An 18515-nucleotide genomic window follows, 5' to 3' on the forward strand; every position below is an offset into this window, starting at 1 on the left:
TGATTGGCGGGTGGCTCTAAGGTGAGGCGGAGTATTTATTAAAGAGACCCTGGGCTGGGAGTTGGAGAGCGGAGAGCAGAGCTCGAAACTGGCTGGAAACTTCAGTGGCGCGGAGACTCGCCAGTTTCAACCCCGGAAACTTTTCTTTGCAGGAGGAGAAGAGAAGGGGTGCAAGCGCCCCCACTTTTGCTCCTTTTCCTCCCCTCCTCCTCCTCTCCAATTCGCCTCCCCCAACTTGGAGCGGGCAGCTGCGGACTGGCCCCGCGCCTCCCTAAGTGGTAGCCGGCCGACGCGCCAGCCTCCCCGGGAGCCGCTCGCTCCGCATCCGGGCAGCCGAGGGGAGAGGAGCCCGCGCCTCGAGTCCCCGAGCCGCCGCGGCTTCTCGCCTTTCCCGGCCACCCGCCCCCTGCCCCGGGCCCGCGTATGAATCTCCTGGACCCCTTCATGAAGATGACCGACGAGCAGGAGAAGGGCCTGTCCGGCGCCCCCAGCCCCACCATGTCCGAGGACTCCGCGGGCTCGCCCTGCCCGTCGGGCTCCGGCTCGGACACCGAGAACACGCGGCCCCAGGAGAACACGTTCCCCAAGGGCGAGCCCGACCTGAAGAAGGAGAGCGAGGAGGACAAGTTCCCCGTGTGCATCCGCGAGGCGGTCAGCCAGGTGCTCAAGGGCTACGACTGGACGCTGGTGCCCATGCCGGTGCGCGTCAACGGCTCCAGCAAGAACAAGCCGCACGTCAAGCGGCCCATGAACGCCTTCATGGTGTGGGCGCAGGCGGCGCGCAGGAAGCTCGCGGACCAGTACCCGCACTTGCACAACGCCGAGCTCAGCAAGACGCTGGGCAAGCTCTGGAGGTAGGGCCCGGCGGGGGCGGCGCGGCAGGGTGGGCATCGCGGCGGCGGGGGGCGCTGGCCAGGGCTGACTTGCCCCGCCCCGCCTCCCATCGCCCGGGAGTTGCGGTTCCGGGAGCCGGCGGGATGGGGGTGTGGGAGTGGGAACGGGGTGTAACTGTGGCTCAGAGTTTGTCAAAGTTCTTGGGCTGCTCGCGGGGACGCGGAGGAGGGGGTGGTAAGTGGAAGGGGTGGGGGAGGTAGCTGGAGGATGGACGAAGACTGGTGGGAGACGGAAGGAGGGGGCTGCCATCCTGCTCTCCCGTCGCCTGGAAGCTCAATCGGGGCGGGGAAGTGAAGCTTGGCTTCCCCCACCCCGCCCCTTAAAACTGCACTGTCTCGTGCAGCCCCCCCCCTCCTCCCACACACACACACCCACGGAGATGGGGCAGGGGAGAAACCGAGGTTGGAAGAGACCCTTGGCAGGAATTGGGAGGCGGGAGGAGGGAGGCTGCTGGAAATAGGTGGGAGTGTATGGGGGGGGGTGAGAATTGGAGAGTAATTGGGGAAACGTTTTTAAGGGTGTTGGGATTGGAGGCGATAACTCCAGCAGCAAAGGCGTTTAGGGGGCAGCAGCAGGAGTCGTTTTCATCTTCAGCATTTCCAAAATAGAAATAAAAGGGGAGGGGATGGAGGGGGCGGGGAGTGACCGCTCAGGTCGGACTGCAAGAACTTATTTATTTATTTGTTTATTTTTAAGAAAAGTTATGAGCTGTGGTTGCAGGCGGGAGGGAAGATGGAGTTGTATGCAAAGGTAGCCAAGTGGTCTGGGTCGCCGCCTCCTCCCCGCCGACCTGACAGTTTGGCGGGTTTCACTGACCCCTCTCCCTCTTTTTCTCTGTGCCCCCCGCCCCGCCCCGAGCAGACTTCTGAACGAGAGCGAGAAGCGGCCCTTCGTGGAGGAGGCGGAGCGGCTGCGTGTGCAGCACAAGAAGGACCACCCGGATTACAAGTACCAGCCGCGGCGGAGGAAGTCGGTGAAGAACGGGCAGGCGGAGGCAGAGGAGGCCACGGAGCAGACGCACATCTCCCCCAACGCCATCTTCAAGGCGCTGCAGGCTGACTCGCCGCACTCCTCCTCCGGCATGAGCGAAGTGCACTCCCCCGGCGAGCACTCGGGTGAGTCGCCCCTCAGCCCCGCAGGACAAGCCACCCCCGGCCCGCCTGGCACGCCCCCTGCCCTCCACCTGGGAGATTCTTTGTGGAGACTTTATGCTTCCCGGGAGGTACACACTACCCTTTGCCCCTGTCCCACTCCCCCTCTCTACCCAGAGCCTAAGAGGCACCCAAACACACACACATACACACACACACACCCCAACTCAATCCCAGCATCCGAAGAGATTAACTCTTTTTATTGGGAGGTAAAATGCCCTTACAAGCCTTACGAGACCTCCCCCTTCTTCCTTTGCTCCCCCACCCCAAAAGCATACACAGGGCTCTTCTACAAGTAGCAATTTGTTCTTCCGGACCCTCCGGGCCCCAGACCCTCCCCTGATAAAAGGGGGCTGTCCAGTGTGTACCGGCGGGTTAATCATTGGGCGAGTTATCTCCGGTGCAGCGCGCCTGCCGCGCGGGTGCGGGCCCTTACTACACTTTAGCAGCGAGGGAGGGTCCCCGGAGGGTGCCTAAGACTAGGGCGTCTGCACAGCACTTGTTGATTTTCCCGTGCTTGTTCTTTTATTGTCCGCAGGGCAATCCCAGGGCCCACCGACCCCACCCACCACCCCCAAAACCGACGTGCAGCCGGGCAAGGCTGACCTGAAGCGAGAGGGGCGCCCCCTGCCAGAGGGGGGCAGACAGCCCCCCATCGACTTCCGCGACGTGGACATCGGCGAGCTGAGCAGCGACGTCATCTCCAACATCGAGACCTTCGACGTCAACGAGTTTGACCAGTACCTGCCGCCCAACGGCCACCCGGGGGTGCCGGCCACGCATGGCCAGGTCACCTACACGGGCAGCTACGGCATCAGCAGCACCGCGGCCACCCCGGCGGGCGCGGGCCACGTGTGGATGTCCAAGCAGCAGGCGCCACCGCCACCCCCGCAGCAGCCTCCGCAGGCCCCGCCGGCCCCGCAGGCGCCCCCCCAGCAGCAGGCGGCGCCCCCGCAGCAGCCGGCCGCGCCCCCGCAGCAGCCACAGGCGCACACGCTGACCACACTGAGCAGCGAGCCGGGCCAGTCCCAGCGAACGCACATCAAGACGGAGCAGCTGAGCCCCAGCCACTACAGCGAGCAGCAGCAGCACTCGCCCCAGCAGATCGCCTACAGCCCCTTCAACCTCCCGCACTACAGCCCTTCCTACCCGCCCATCACCCGCTCGCAGTACGACTACACCGACCACCAGAACTCCAGCTCCTACTACAGCCACGCGGCGGGCCAGGGCACCGGCCTCTATTCCACCTTCACCTACATGAACCCCGCCCAGCGCCCCATGTACACCCCCATCGCCGACACTTCTGGGGTTCCTTCCATCCCGCAGACCCACAGCCCCCAGCACTGGGAACAACCCGTCTACACACAGCTCACCCGACCTTGAGGAGGCCTCCTATGAAGGGCGAAGATGGCCGAGATGATCCTAAAAATAACCGAAGAAAGAGAGGACCAACCAGAATTCCCTTTGGACATTTGTGGGTTTTGTTTTTTATTTTGTTTTTTGTTTTCTTCTTCTTCTTCCTTAAAGACATTTAAGCTAAAGGCAACTCGTACCCAAATTTCCGAGACAGAGACATGACCTATCCAAGCGCATTACCCACTTGTGGCGGCCAATCAGTGGCCAGGCCAACCTTGGCTAAATGGAGCAGCGAAATCAACGAGAAACTGGACTTTTTAAACCCTCTTCAGAGCAAGCGTGGAGGATGATGGAGAATCGTGTGATCAGTGTGCTAAATCTCTCTGCCTGTTTGGACTTTGTAATTATTTTTTTAGCAGTAATTAAAGAAAAAAGTCCTCTGTGAGGAATATTCTCTATTTTAAATATTTTTAGTATGTACTGTGTATGATTCATTACCATTTTGAGGGGATTTATACATATTTTTAGATAAAATTAAATGCTCTTATTTTTCCAACAGCTAAACTACTCTTAGTTGAACAGTGTGCCCTAGCTTTTCTTGCAACCAGAGTATTTTTGTACAGATTTGCTTTCTCTTACAAAAAAAAAAAAAAATTCCTGTTGTATTAACATTTTAAAAAGAATTGTGTTATGTGATCAGTTTTGGGGGTTAACTTTGCTTAATTCCTCAGGCTTTGCGATTCGAGGAGGAGCTGCCTTAAAAAAAAATAAAGGCCTTATTTTGCAATTATGAGAGTAAACAATAGTTTAGAGAAGCATTTGGTAAGCTTTATCATATATATATATTTTTAAACGAGAAAAAACACCTTGAGCCTTAAAACCATGCTGCTGGGAAACATTTGCGCTCTCTTTTAGTGCATTTCCTCCTGCCTTTGCTTGTTCACTGCAGTCTTAAGAGAGGTAAAGGCAAGCAAAGGAGACAAAATCTGTTCTGGGAATGTTTCAGCAGCCAATAAGTGCCCGAGCACACTGCCCCCCATTGCCTGCCTGGGCCCCATGTGGAAGGCAGATGCCTGCTCGCTCTGTCACCTGTGCCTCTCTGAACACCAGCAGTTAACCTTCAAGACATTCCACGTGCTAAAATTATTTATTTTGTAAGGAGAGGTTTTAATTAAAACAAAAAAATTTTTTTTTTCAATTTTACCTTCTTTAAAATAGGTTGTTGGAGCCTTCCTCAAAGGGTATGGTCATCTGTTGTTAAATTATGTTCTTAACTGTAACCAGTTTTTTTTTTTTTTATTTATCTCTAATCTTTTTTTATTATTAAAAGCAAGTTTCTTTGGATTCCTCATCCTGGATTTGTATAAATGCCTTTTTGTCCATCCCTTTTTTCTTTTTGTTGAAAACAAACTGGAAACTTGTTTCTCTTTTTGTACAAATGAGAGATTGCAAATGTAGTGTATCACTGAGTCATTTGCAGCGTTTTCTGCCACAGACCTTTGGGCCGCCCTACATCGTGTGTGTGTGTGTGTGTGTGTGTGTGTGTGTGTGTGTGTTGACACAAAAACAATGCAAGCATGTGTCATCAATAATTCCTCTGCATCTTCTCTTGGAGTGAGGGAGGCTACCTGGAGGGGATCAGCCCACTGACAGACCTTAATCTTAATTACTGCTGTGGCTGGAGAGTTTTGAGGATTGCTTTTTAAAAAAGACAGCAAACTTTTTTTTTTTTTATTTAAAAAAAGATATATTAACAGTTTTAGAAGTCAGTAGAATAAAATCTTAAAGCACTCATAATATGGCATCCTTCAATTTCTGTATAAAAGCAGATCTTTTTAAAAAGATATTTCTGTAACTTAAGAAACCTGGCATTTAAATCATATTTTGTCTTTAGGTAAGCTTTGGTTTGTGTACATGTTTTGTTTGTTTCACTTGTTTCCCTCCCACCCCCAAACCTTTTGTTCTCTCCGTGAAACTTACCTTTCCCTTTTTCTTTCTCTCTTTTTTTTTTGTATATTATTGTTTACAATAAATATACATTGCATTAAAAAGAAAATGGCCCTGTGGATTTATTCACCCAGTTCTCCTGTTGGACGACTTGGCAAATTTGAGCACAAAAGACATCATGAAGTGCTGACGACTGTGATGTTTTTTATGAGCACCTTTGGCAATCCTAGAAAACACGCTGAGGAAAAGACTGTATCTCCAAACATCTAGGCAGAGAAATCTTGAAAAAGTGCCACTTGAATATTTCGATCACACAGAAAATTACATGTCAGTAGTTGCCCACTCTGGCAAAAATGTTTGTTGTGGTTTTCATGACCTCATGCTTCAGGGCAAAAGCTGTCCCTTGTGGAGGTCAGAGGGAATATTAGACTGAAATCAGGAGCTCGTCAGTAGACAGAATGCCAGAGGGGTGACTTGTTTCTCTGGTTTTAATATGGCAAACTTTCTGTCCTATGAACACATACCCAAGAAATGGAGTGTCCATTTAAAAAGCAAAGGAAGCCAAAGAAAAACAATGTCTACAGGGAACCAGAGGGAAGCCTGTCGTATTAACCCATTAAATGATTCAGAGCCTTTCAGATTTCTCTGCAGAAACAATGAAAGGGGATGATTTTTCTGCTCCCTCCAGTTTAACTCATTCTAAGCAGACGCAAAGCCATTGTAGAAGAAACAAGACCTAATCCTGTTTTCCTTGGCCCCGGTTCGATGGGGAGTTTCCAGGTTCAGAGAAACGCTCAGGTCATTTTTCATTAAATAGATGAAATCACTCTTTCCCTCACATGGGCACACCTCCCCACCCCCACTCCCACACCCCAGCTGATTGGAGAAGTGTCTCTAAAGAGTCAGTCACCTTCACCCTCTCAGGCTAGCTTTACTACTAGGCCTGTGTCTCTGACAGTCTTAACCAGAGTCCAACCTCTCTGGCATTACCTCACATTGTCTGTTTCTGCTTATTGGATTCCTGGCTGACATCCCACACCAGGAACATGGCAACCAGGAAAATGGTAGTTATCAAATCGAGTCTACATTAGTACTCGGCCTCCTTTGCAAATTCCTTCGACAAACATTGATTGAGGGCCTGTGATCTGCGGGGGACTGTGCAAATCCTTCCCTACCCCTTCAGACATCAAATTCTGTTCCTTGTTTGTGACATAGCCTTCCATGCACTGAGGCCCTCCGCTCTTACAAAATCTCTATTTTTTTTTCTCTTGCCAACACTCACAAAGTCCTTTTAAAAAGTCTCTGTGGTGTTCACTAATTCTTGTCTACCTTATTCATTCTAATCCCTTTGTCTATTAAAATCAACACACACCATTCCACTGTGACTACCCCCTTCCCTAGCAAATCTGTATGTTTGTTGGACTGTTCTTTCTTCCAGAAACATGCTCTTTTTTCCCAGTATGTGGCCTTTGCCAGGACTTCTTGAAGCTGAAATGTCCTGTTTGAACATAAACTTGTGAAGGGACCTGAGGCAAGTTGTTTTGCTTTCCTGTGCCTCAGTTTCCCCTTTTGCTGAGTATGTTTATAATTCCTCCTACCTAGAGCAGGTTGTTAATAGGGGAGATTTTAGCCAGAGCAGTCTGGGAATTGACTGCATTGGAGTCTCCTGGTCTGTACAGCAGTCTCCCTGCATTAGAATTCCTGGGAGTAATACCCAGGAAAAAGTGTTTCATAAGCTACCCGAGTGGCTCTGATACACAGTGAAACACAAGAGACACAGGAGTGCTGAGAGAGAATTCCTCAGAATCCCACTCACCCCCATATCTATCATATCTAGTCAAAGCCCAACATCAACAGATTATAAAATATTTTGGAGGAATTTTTAGTCTAAATCCAGAAGCACAGAGCTTATCACCCTGGCAACAGCAACATATTGATTGGAAACCAAGGAGAGTCCTCTACACCGGAAAGGAAAGAGTTTGTATGTAGATCCAGGGTTATTTATTTGTTTGTTTGTACTTAAAATAAAACCTTTTCTTTGCTAACCATTTTAACAAAACTGGAATTTTTAGCAAAAGGGAATAAAAATAAACTCATTTAAGAATCAGTCTTTTGCTCTATTATTAAAATAGAACCATGTGGATTCGTTTGAGCTGTTTGACTTTCCCACTTCAACTCCATCCCCCATCCCTTTCCTTCCCTGATTTCCAAAATGAATGTTTTTGAGGCAGCATGGTGGCATTTTTTATATTAAAGCAATTGATGAACTATCACTACAGCCAGAGATGGATTTACTATGAAGCAAACAAAGCCCAAGCTTCAGTGCTTCTCAAAAGTACAGGCTCCTTTTAAGGCTCTAGACTTATTCTTGACTTTTTAAAATTTAAATTCTTTTTCTTAAAGAGCTTTTCCTTTAAAAAATAAAAAATAAAAAAGAATAAGCTTCATGCCCCACAAAAGCTGGATCCGCCCCGACCACACCTACTGGCCAGTAAACTGCAGCATTAGAGGCTGCCATAGAAGATAGCAAGATACTTTTCTTTCTGTTCTCAACAGTACCTGACACATAGTAGGTGCCCTTCCATTGTATCCGTGAACACGATGGTATTGCCAAAGAAGACACTGGAATCTCTGCAATAACACTCTACCACTGTCTTTACACAGTTTCTCATCCCTCTGAGAGTCAAATGAATTTTCGCTTCTCGAATGACCTTCACTTGTGGGCAGAAGACAGGTTTCTTGCACACAAGAAACGCAATGACCTGCCCTCCTATTCTTTCCCTTCCCTCTTCCTGCTCATACCTTTTTTCCTTTCTTTACCACTTCTCCCCTGCATTTTCTCAGAGTCTCCCCTTGACTTCGACAGCTGAAAACTCTGCTGGGCCCTGATTGAGCTATTCCTCTTCCATCAAGCACAAACTAGAACTATTTTACTCTGAATTTCTGGAGAATCGTTCTTTTTTGACCAGATACAACATGGGCCAGGTAATCTCAGAAAACAACCAGGCTAAATTTGGGGCAATAGTTCCCTGAAGCTATGGTTAGACACGTCCCTTGAGTATTCAGGATTTTATATTGAGCTTCATCCGATCACCATTATTTCCTGCTGTCATATTCCACTCTCGAATGATTCCCACTCCTCATTCTTTCTGTAAACATTTGATTAGGATGCAGCTATGAACAAGAAAGACTGCCCCATGGGGCTTACATTTTCATGAAGAAGAGGCAGGCAAAAATAAATAGTACTTCCTGGTCTTTCCTTGTTTGCATGCCATGGGGGAAAAATGCAACTCATTAGGGCCAACTGGGAGAACAGGCACAGGGAAGGAGGAGTTGATGGATTTGGAAATGGTTTTGGTGAGAACATGCTGAGTTCATTTTTCCTCTCCTGATCTTCATCTCTTTTTCAGTGATATAAAATTGACTCCATTTACATAAAGGGAACCCACTCTATTTTTACCTTAGTCACTCTCTCCTGCTCCTCTGCCCTACCCCCCAATAACCCTCTATTAGTCTCTCTACCTCTTAATGAACCATGGATTCATGGGTCTCACAATCCTCTTTTTAGCAGAGACCCCAAGAGAAAAATCCAGTCCCTAGTATCCAAAGAGTCTTTGGATCGCTAGAGATTTGGTTAATGTAGCCTGCAGAAATGAGGAAGGAATCAGAAATGAGGAAGGTATAAAGAAAGGTCTTTTAATTTATTTGTGTTTGCATTGCAAAAATCTCTTATACATTATCTCAGCTATTGAATACTTCTCCATCGCTTCCAGAATACCTGCATGGATTGAGAGCTCACATGCACCATGGAGATCTTTAAATGTGGAAAAATCTTACCTCTGCACTTTCCATGCAATGGCCCAAGGTGGCCCACCTCCACAGCAGAATAATGTGTGTCTTATCCTTCTTCTGAGTGACAGCCTTTCAACTATGTGTGCAGTTTTAAAGTTTTCTTTTACTCTTCCCAATCTAAACACTTACAATACATTTTACATATGATAGGGTTCCCAAACGCTTTTATATTTGACAGCCTTCTTCGAATATACTTCACTTACTAGTATTCTCAAATGAGTGCACTCGGATTTTTTCCAGGACTCCAAATACTTGGCTAACATGGAAGACAAATAGATTCATCATTCTTGTCATCAGGAATCATGTTTCTATTAATTTAAATTAAAATCATATTAGCTCTTATAGCAGCCAAGTCACCCAGTTATGTTATGTTAAGTAATTTCTTACCTATCCTGTAATTGTGCAATTGATTTTTCAACCCAAGTTTTACATATCCTCCTGTTTTGACTGGAGTATGACATATACAGGCCCAATGGAAGAAAAAAATGGCAAAGGGATTTGCATTATTGAGCCCTTACTTTGGCAGTCACTGTGACAGATGTTGTATATACATGATCTCATGTAATCCATTTAACAACCCTTTGAGACAGGTGTTCTTATTACAGTTTTATGAAGAAGGAAACTGAGGCTCAGAGAGATTAAGCAATTGACCTAAGGTCATGTGACTAGTAAACGACATAGGTAACTACCAGAGGCTCCCCCCATCCTCTCAGTTTTCAAAAGAAAATTAGAAATAGAGTTCATAATGGGAAAGGAATAATAAATGGAGAAAGACAATTCTTATGTTGTAAATTATGTTACAGGAACCTCTTCAAAGCAAAATCTGACCATATGACCCCCTATTCAAAACCTCTCAATGGCTACCTATTCTTGGAATAAAATCCAAATTCCTTACCATAGGATTCAACTGCCTTACTCTAGGAGTTGGTAAACCACAGCCCATGTACCAAATCTGGTCCACCTCCTATTGTTGCAGATAAAGTTTTATTGGAACAAAGTCATGCTCATTAGTCTACAGATTGTCTATGTGCTTTTCTGCTCCATGGCAGACTTGAGTAGTTGAAACAGAGGCAGTAGCCAACAAAGGCACAAAATATTTACTAGCTGGTCCCTTTACAGAAAAGATTTGCTGACTGCTGCCCTGCACAATGTAGTCTTTGCCTAATTCTATGACTTTATCTGTTGCCACTACTCTCCTTATTCCCAAGGCCCCACCCCTCTGCCTTCTTTCTCATTCTCAATCTCTCAAACTCTTTGCTGTTTCAGGGCCTTTGCACTCCCTACTTTCGTGACCCTTTCATCAGTTTCCCTGTTATTTCTTTTTCATCTTTCAGTTATCAGCTGAAACGGACCAAGGGGCCATTTGGTCCAAGGGGCCTTCCCTGCCCATCCTGGATATAGTAGTCCACACTGCCATCACCTCAATCCTCACTAATCCATTATTCCATTTTTGTAACACCATCACTTCCTGAAATAATCTTTGTCATTTATGTGTTTGTGTCCTCCAACTAAGGCTTTGAACTTCATCTTGTTCTCAATTTATCTCCATTACCTGGGAAAGTGTTTGACACATAACAGGAGCTCAGTCAGCATTTATTGACGAATTCATTGGTGTATTAAGTTGCTGTGTTCTCCCAGATCATGAGATGGGAATCAAGTATTAGGGGTTAGAAGGCAAAAAAAAAAAAAAAATCAATAACTCATTAACTAAATTATCAATTAAATTAAATGAACATTTGATTAATGTTCACTATATGCCAGGTAGCAGTTGGGCTTCAAAACTAATAAGATAAGGAGCTCACAAAAAGAAGGGTGAAGATAAAGATATTAAACAGACAAGATTGTTGAGCATTGAGTTAGAGATGTATATAAAGAATGCAGAGGAGGGAGAGTAGAGGGAAATTGTCCAGCTAAAGAAAGACACTAAGGCACAGAGGAGGGACTGTGCAAGAACATGGAAATATTCAACAGGCTGGTGCTTTGGGGCAATTATAAGTTAGTTCACTGTGACTAGTATGGGATATGGGTAGGTAAATAGCAGAAAATTAGTTAAGAGATAAGCAGAATCATAGTGAACTTAAGGATGTGAACCAGGAAATGGCAAGAGTTGTTGCGCGTTTTAAAAAAGAGGACATTAGCTGGGTGTGGTGGCTTACGCTTGTAATCCCAGCTACTCAGGAGGCTGAGGTGGGAGAATCCCTTGAGCCCAGGAGTTCGAGGCCAGCCTGGGCAACATAGCAAGAGTCTATTTCAAAAACTATATATACAAATTTAAAAGTGGACATTGTTCCACCTGCTCCAACCCAGACTTTTGACTTTGCTGTCAAAATCCAGGAAACCAGATCATTAAGGAGACCACTTAGGAGTCTCTAGTTTAGTCCATCATAGAAGAGATAAAGCCTGAGCCAAGGCCAAGGCAGTGGGAATAAAAATGGAGAGGATGGATGGCTAAGAGAGGACTCAAGGGCTAGAAGTGATGGGGGTTGAGAACTATTGGTATGCAGACCACTGAGAAGGTGACATGGAGGCTAACTTCTATGCCCTACCTTCAGTGGCAGAGTGAAAGATGGTGTCATTTGAACAAATCATGGAATATAGGAATGTAGTTGGACATGCTTAGTAGTCAGTTAGAAACACATGTAACCTATGTGGATCATGATCAAAATGCACTTTCTATTGGCCTTCATTGACTCTGGATTTTATTCAGGAGCTGGATCTTCCCTTGGCCCTTAGTGCTCACAGGAAGTAGGAAAGCAGGTGGGAAGGGAGGGAGACATGACTTTTCCTATTATTCTCAGAATGATAGGGGAACAAAAAACTACTATGCTTTTGTTTTCTTTTCTATTATTATTATTATTTTGAGATGGAGTCTCGCTCTATCACCCAGGCTGGAGTGCAATGGCATGATATCGGCTCACTGCAACCTCTGCCTCCTGGGTTCAAGCGATTCTCCTGCCTCAGCCTCCTGACTAGCTGGGATTACAGGTGCCTGCCATTCTACCTGGATAATTTTTGTATTTTTAGTAGAGACGGGGTGTCACCATGTTAGTCAGGCTGGTCTCAAACTCCTGACCTCAGGTGATCTGCCCACCTCGGCCTCCCAAAGTGCTGGGATTACAGGAGTGAGCCACCTCACCCGGCCTCTTATGCTTTGTTTAAGTCTCATTTTACAAAACTGAAATGTCCCTCCCAGGAAATGTCTAAATTGGCTTAATAGTAAATCTTCCCTCCTCAACGCACAAATGCTCCAGGATGAAAACCCACTCTGGGGAAGAGGATGATCGTACACCTTTCTGCATGTTCCCTGTTTTCCCCTCCCCCACTAGCTGGCTGCTTTTTCCTGTCTGCCCAACAGAGTCAAAGAGGATGAGACTAACAGGGGAGGAAAAGTAAGAGAAAGGGGTATTTATATGGATGGTGCCAAATTCTCCAGTCCTAGTAGATGGTTAAGGCTGGTATTCCTGGCAGGCCAGGCACCTGAGCAGCGCTGCACTGCTTCCCCTTGGGCGCTTTCATGAACTGTTCATTCATGCGGCTGTCTTGACTCCGACAGATACATCTCTATTAGACAGGTAGTTTCACTGCCTTTCCCACCACAGAGCATGCTCAGAATACCTCCAGCCTCTTTCTGCGGAGGTCTCCTCACCTTTGCAGGTAACTCTGCTAAACAGGACCCACGACGGTGCCATGTTTGCTCTCTCTTCCAGATAGGGACCCACATTTGGTCGATGGAAACACGTCCCTCCCTTACCCAAGAAAAGTCAACACTTCTCACAGCTCACCCTAGATAACTAGATTCCCAAGGCAAGCACGAGTTCTCCGTGCTTCTCAACTGCAAGAACTCTTCTCAAAGCTTTGCAAGTGACCTCTTTTAAAGCCCCATTTATTGCAAATCAAAACCACAATGAGATACCATCTCACACCAGTTAGAATGGCGATCATTAAAAAGTCAGGAAACAACAGGTGCTGGAGAGGATGTGGAGAAATAGGAACATATTTACAATGTTGGTGGGATTTTAGCTAGTTCAACCATTGTGGAAGACAGTGTGGCGATTCCTCAAGGATCTAGAACTAGAAATACCATGTGACCCAGCCATCCCATTACTAGGTATATACCCAAGGGATTATAAATCATGCTGCTATAAAGACACATGCACACATATGTTTATTGTGGCACTATTCACAATAGCAAAGACTTGGAACCAACCCAAATGTTGATCAATGACAGACTGGATTTAGAAAATGTGGCACATATACACCATGGAATACTATGCAGCCATAAAAAAGGATGAGTTTGTGTCCTTTGTAGGGACATGGATGCAGCTGGAAACCATCACTCTGAGCAAACTATCACAAGAACAGGAAAACCAAACACCACATGTTCTCACTCATAGGCGGGAATTGAACAATGAGAACACTTGGACACAGGAAGGGGAACATCACACACGGGGGCCTGTTGTGGGGTGGGGAGAGGGGGGAGGGATAGCATTAGGAGATATACCTAATGTAAATGACGATTTAATGGGTACAGCACACCAACATGGCACATGTATACATATGTAATGGACCTGCACATAGTGCACATGTACCCTAGAACTTAAAGTATAATAAAAAAGAGAAAAAAAAATTAATCATAAAAAAATTAATCTTAAAAAAAAATAAAATAAAGCCCCATTTACTCAACCTGGGGTCAATGAGTAACACACCATACCTCCCCAGTGAAGGGAGGATGAGTATCCATTGATGAAACAACCCTTAAAAAAGCATCCTTTACAGATTTCCTTTCCCCTCTTGGACTCCTGTCTTGCTTTATTACGGGGTTTTTCTGTATGTTTGCTTGGTTTTTTTTTTTTTTTTTTAATCCTTTACATGCAGTGAAACGCATAGGTCTTAAGTGTGCAACTTGATGATTTTTGATATGTGTGTACATTTGAGCAACTACCACACCAGTCAAATTAGAGAACAAACTAATCACCCAAGAACATTTGCTCATTCCCTGTTTCAGTCCGTCTTCATTTCCATAGACAACCACTGGTCTGATCTCTAACACCCTTGATCAGAATCTGTTCTTGAACTTGATATGAAAGAAATTATACAATAGGTACCCATTCATATCTGGTTTGTTTTGCGTAAAATAATTTTTGAGATTCCTCAATGTCATTGCATGTATCAGTATTTTATTCTTTTCTCTGCCTAACTAGTACTCCATTGCATGAATCTGCAAGATTCTGTTTATCTATTTTCCTGCTGGTGGACATTTGCACTCTCTAGTTTGGGGCTATTGTGAATAAAGCTGATATAAATCTCTCCTGGGTAAATACCTAGAAATGTGATTGCTGAGTCATAGAATAGATAAACGTTCAATCTTACCAAAAAATTGCCAAAGCATTTTCCAAAGTTCTTAAATCATTTTATACTCCCATAAGCAGGGAAGGAGAGTTACAGTTCCTCTACATCAACACTCCCATCTGTTGTCAGATTTTGTATTTGCGACACCCACTTTTGTGGGTGTAAAATGGCATCTCATGCTTTCACTTTACATTTCCAACACCCCTTCTTCCTCAATGCCCTATCCAGTTCCCTTGCACACTGTTTGTCCTTATGGAATTCGACGGACATCAGATCTGATGACCCTGACACTCTTTTTGGAACCCAGATGCTTATTTCCTTTATTTGGATAGGAAGAGTTCAGATATCCGTTTTTCTTTTGACTTTTCATTTTTGCAGCTGCCTCGGCACTGTATGAATCTAGCTAGACCCATGTGGGGACGCGCCAAACTCTGTGAAGAAGCTGATTATGCTGGTCCTCTAGGTCCAGCTGGTGACAAATAGGGCTGGGAATTCAGGAGTGTCTAATGTGAGACTTTCAGGCTCACTTACAGGCAGCTTGGGAGGTGGAAGAAGTCAAGGGATAAGGGGGGAAAGTTAAAGCCCAAATAAACATCTGGCCCTCTAGGTGGCACTTATGCAAATTGCTCTAATTCCTGGAACTGTGAGGAGCTGACCCACATCTATGCAAATAAAGGACCTTTGGAAAGACAATGTTTGTGGGACTTCTGCACTTTATAGCTTAAAGCCCCTGGAAACCGTAAGATTTGCTCCTATTCTGAATGTCCCACATCTCTGTAAATTTAGAAGAGACACTTCTCTTCAAGGGTTTCCCAAAGCAGAACTAGAAGGAGTCTGGGTCCTCATTTTCCCTTTTAGTTGAGGCCCGTGTCTCAGAATCATCATGTGTGAGTCCTTCCCAGTCAACAGATCTGCCTCCCTCCAGAGCCAATTTTGAAAGTCCCTGAAATTTCTGAAGTCTTCACTGAACATGAGCACACATCTGACCTCTCAGTGGATTTCATCACCCAGCTGGCCCCTGTGTGAACCCCTGCCTCCATGAAGAATTCTTGAAATCCATCCCATTCTCCACCTGCAGCTGTTTTCTGGGATTTAAGGGGAAAAAAATGACATGCCTTATTTAAGTCTCCCCAATGCCCCTGCCCCTTGAGCCCCTATTCCCACCAAGACTCCTTTCCCTCCAATGTTCACCTGTGTTATCTGATCATTTTGATTCAACCACAGTGCAAGTCGGCAACTATGAGAACCAAGCTTGCATCTCATGCTAGACAACAAAATTAAGACGGCAGGAACACAACCTGAGCCAACAGCATAACAGAAATCAGCCATGCATAGTAGTCAATCAATGGACATGGGACCAAATAAAATCCAGCTTCCGGCTAGAGACCAGCGCCCACAGCTGTTCATCAAAACCGTCCTCATGGGCATACAGTGTGGAAAGAACTGACATGCTCAGGTCTATCCAGCCACATTGCCCAGGAAGTCATAATCGTCAAGACAACCAATGTTTCTTGCTCATCTACTACCTGTCAGGCTCATGCTAGAAGCTAATGGCACAGAGGTGAACAGGACAGAGGGACCCCACACCTAGTAGAAAGAGACCAATGTTAAACAAGTGATGTTAATAAATTATGGATATTTATGTTTCTTCATTAAACATAGTCAAGGGAGTTAAGCAAATAAAGAGCTTATGGTCAGGAGTTCCCTAGCTTCTAAAATTCATCATCTAAATGTGTGTTGCTTTTAAATACCAAATAAAACATAAAAGGTTGCTTAATAAATAGGTTACCTGACAAAAAGTAATATCCTGATTTGTACAGCCACCTGTCATTTGATTAGCAATTGGACTGCTCTACATAGCAAGGTTACACTTTATTACTGCATTAGTGATTCAACTGAAATGATCATTACTATTCATTATTGATGGTGGGAAGTAGAGAAGGAGTAGCAAACTCCTCACTTTCTCAGAAACTCTTTGTCTCTTCTGATATGATAGCCGCAGTCTTCCTTCAAGTTGTCACATTTTCAGTCTTCATTTCTCAGAGCTACCCGGTCTAAAAGTCCCTCTGGAGAAAGAGTCCAGTTGTTCTTGAATGGGAGCCAATGATTATGACTAAATGTCTTTTCTGCTTATTCAGTGAATCATCCTGGTCGGTCGTTGGCAAATGCCATCTTAACCTGCTGCTGACTTTATGTGCCAAGAACCCAACAAAAAACAGGTTTCAACAAAGTTGGGGGAATTTACATGAGATCGAAGAAAGAACAGTCATGTTGCATGGATAAGTTCAGTGGCAGTTATGGTACCTCTTTGTCCATGTTCTCTGATATATTAAAAAAATCATTCAATCTCTGTTTTTACAGTCTGACTTGGAGAGTGAAGAGGGAGGAAGGCCACAGGGCACATCTGATGACCTCCGGACACTCTTTTTGGTGATACCCAACCAGCCGAGGAGCAGAATCTTGACAGACTACAACCCCCCCTCAGGCTTAGGCCCACCCCACAAGCTGCTGTTGTCCTGCCACAGCTGTTTCCGTTTTTTATTACAATTTTCTCCGCCTTTCATTTTTCAGGCCAAAGAGAAGCTCAGGGGGCCCATCTGTTCCTCTCTTGCTCTTTTGCCTGTTCCCAGAGGCAAAGCTCACACATGCACGCGTGCACACACACTCCACACCAGACCCCACAAGCTCCTTTTAGGACAATGAATGGGAACCAGAAGTGAACATCACCCACCCAGCAACACTCCAGGGACCTGAAAGGAAAGGCGGCCTTTTCAGGGAGGAGGCAGTGTCCTCAGAAGCCCTGATAGAAGAGCATTCCGTGGAAGGAGCATCAGAGACAGGAGCAAAAGCTTCTCACGAAAACAACAGGTTTTCTTCCGAGGAGGACTTTTTGTTTTGTTTCTGTTTTTACTTCAGCTTATTAAAACAAACACACAAAACAGGGCTCGCAGTGCAAATTATCTCAAAGTCTGCAGTGCAAATTATCTCAAGTCCAGAAAACCTAAGATAAATGATCTTGGGTTGAAGAAAAATGTTAGAAACTAATTGATAGAGCAACTTGCCCTTCAAGATGGAATGAAAGAGTGTCATTTTTAAAACAAAAGGCAAAGTCCCTATGGCTCCAAGTTCAAAGCTAGGTCTCTGAAGACACGGTCACATGAAAGTACCAAAATTGAACTTTCGATGACTGTTCTTCCTTCCTTATGGAGCAGGAGTGAGTCTGCATGTCCTGTTCATTTTTCCTTCCCAATGCATCTCTTCAGAGCCATCTGCCCAGAAAATGCTACTGCAGTTCAGGCTGCAGTTGGTGCCATTGTCTCCTCACTTATACTGTCATCCAAACACTTGGAAGCACCAGTTGTCTTGTTTCTGGATTGTTCAGGAACCAACAGCATGGGATCCTATAGATCACTCTGTGAAACTTTATAATTTTTTCAAGCACACCGCTCCTCAATGGATCCATCTCCAGCCATCTCTCTGGATAATCAGTCCCATGCCCCATTGCATTGTGAGATGATTCATGTGGGTTTCATAGCCTTGGCACAACTGCATTTGGTGGCATTTTGTTGCAGGGGGACTTGGTGTTTAGCAGCATCCTTGGCCTCTACCCACTAAATGCTAATAACACCCCTCCCTAGTTTCAACAACCCAATATTGTCTCCAGATATTTCCAGATGTCCTCGGATTGAGGAGGGTTGGGTGGGGGAAGAAGGAAAACTGCCCCAGTTGAGTTGATCTGTTAGAGACCATACCTTTAAGAAGGTGGCATTCATGGGAGGCCAAGGTGGGCGGGTCACCTGAGGTCAGGAGTTCAAGAGCAGCCTGGCCAACATGGCGAAACCCTATCTCTAATAAAAATACAAAACTTAGCTGGACGTGGTGGCGGGTGCCTGTAATCCCAGCTACTCAGGATGGACGTGGTGGTGGGCACGTGTAATCCCAGCTATTCAGGAGGCTGAGGCAGGA

General features: G+C 45.8%; 1 protein-coding gene across 1 annotated transcript; it reads left to right on the top strand.

Annotated features, from left to right (window-relative positions):
• The first annotated feature begins 288 nt into the window (after window positions 1-288).
• On the top strand, window positions 289-5457 carry SOX9 (SRY-box transcription factor 9). The gene is made up of 3 exons (XM_003913356.5): window positions 289-854; window positions 1756-2009; window positions 2584-5457. The coding sequence occupies exons 1-3, from the start codon at window positions 424-426 to the stop codon at window positions 3426-3428; spliced, it is 1530 nt and encodes a 509-aa protein (XP_003913405.1). The 5' UTR covers window positions 289-423; the 3' UTR covers window positions 3429-5457.
• Window positions 5458-18515: the final 13058 nt, after the last annotated feature.

The sequence above is a fragment of the Papio anubis genome, chromosome 17 (assembly GCF_008728515.1).
Source record: "Papio anubis isolate 15944 chromosome 17, Panubis1.0, whole genome shotgun sequence".
Classification (NCBI taxonomy): Eukaryota; Metazoa; Chordata; class Mammalia; order Primates; family Cercopithecidae; genus Papio; species Papio anubis.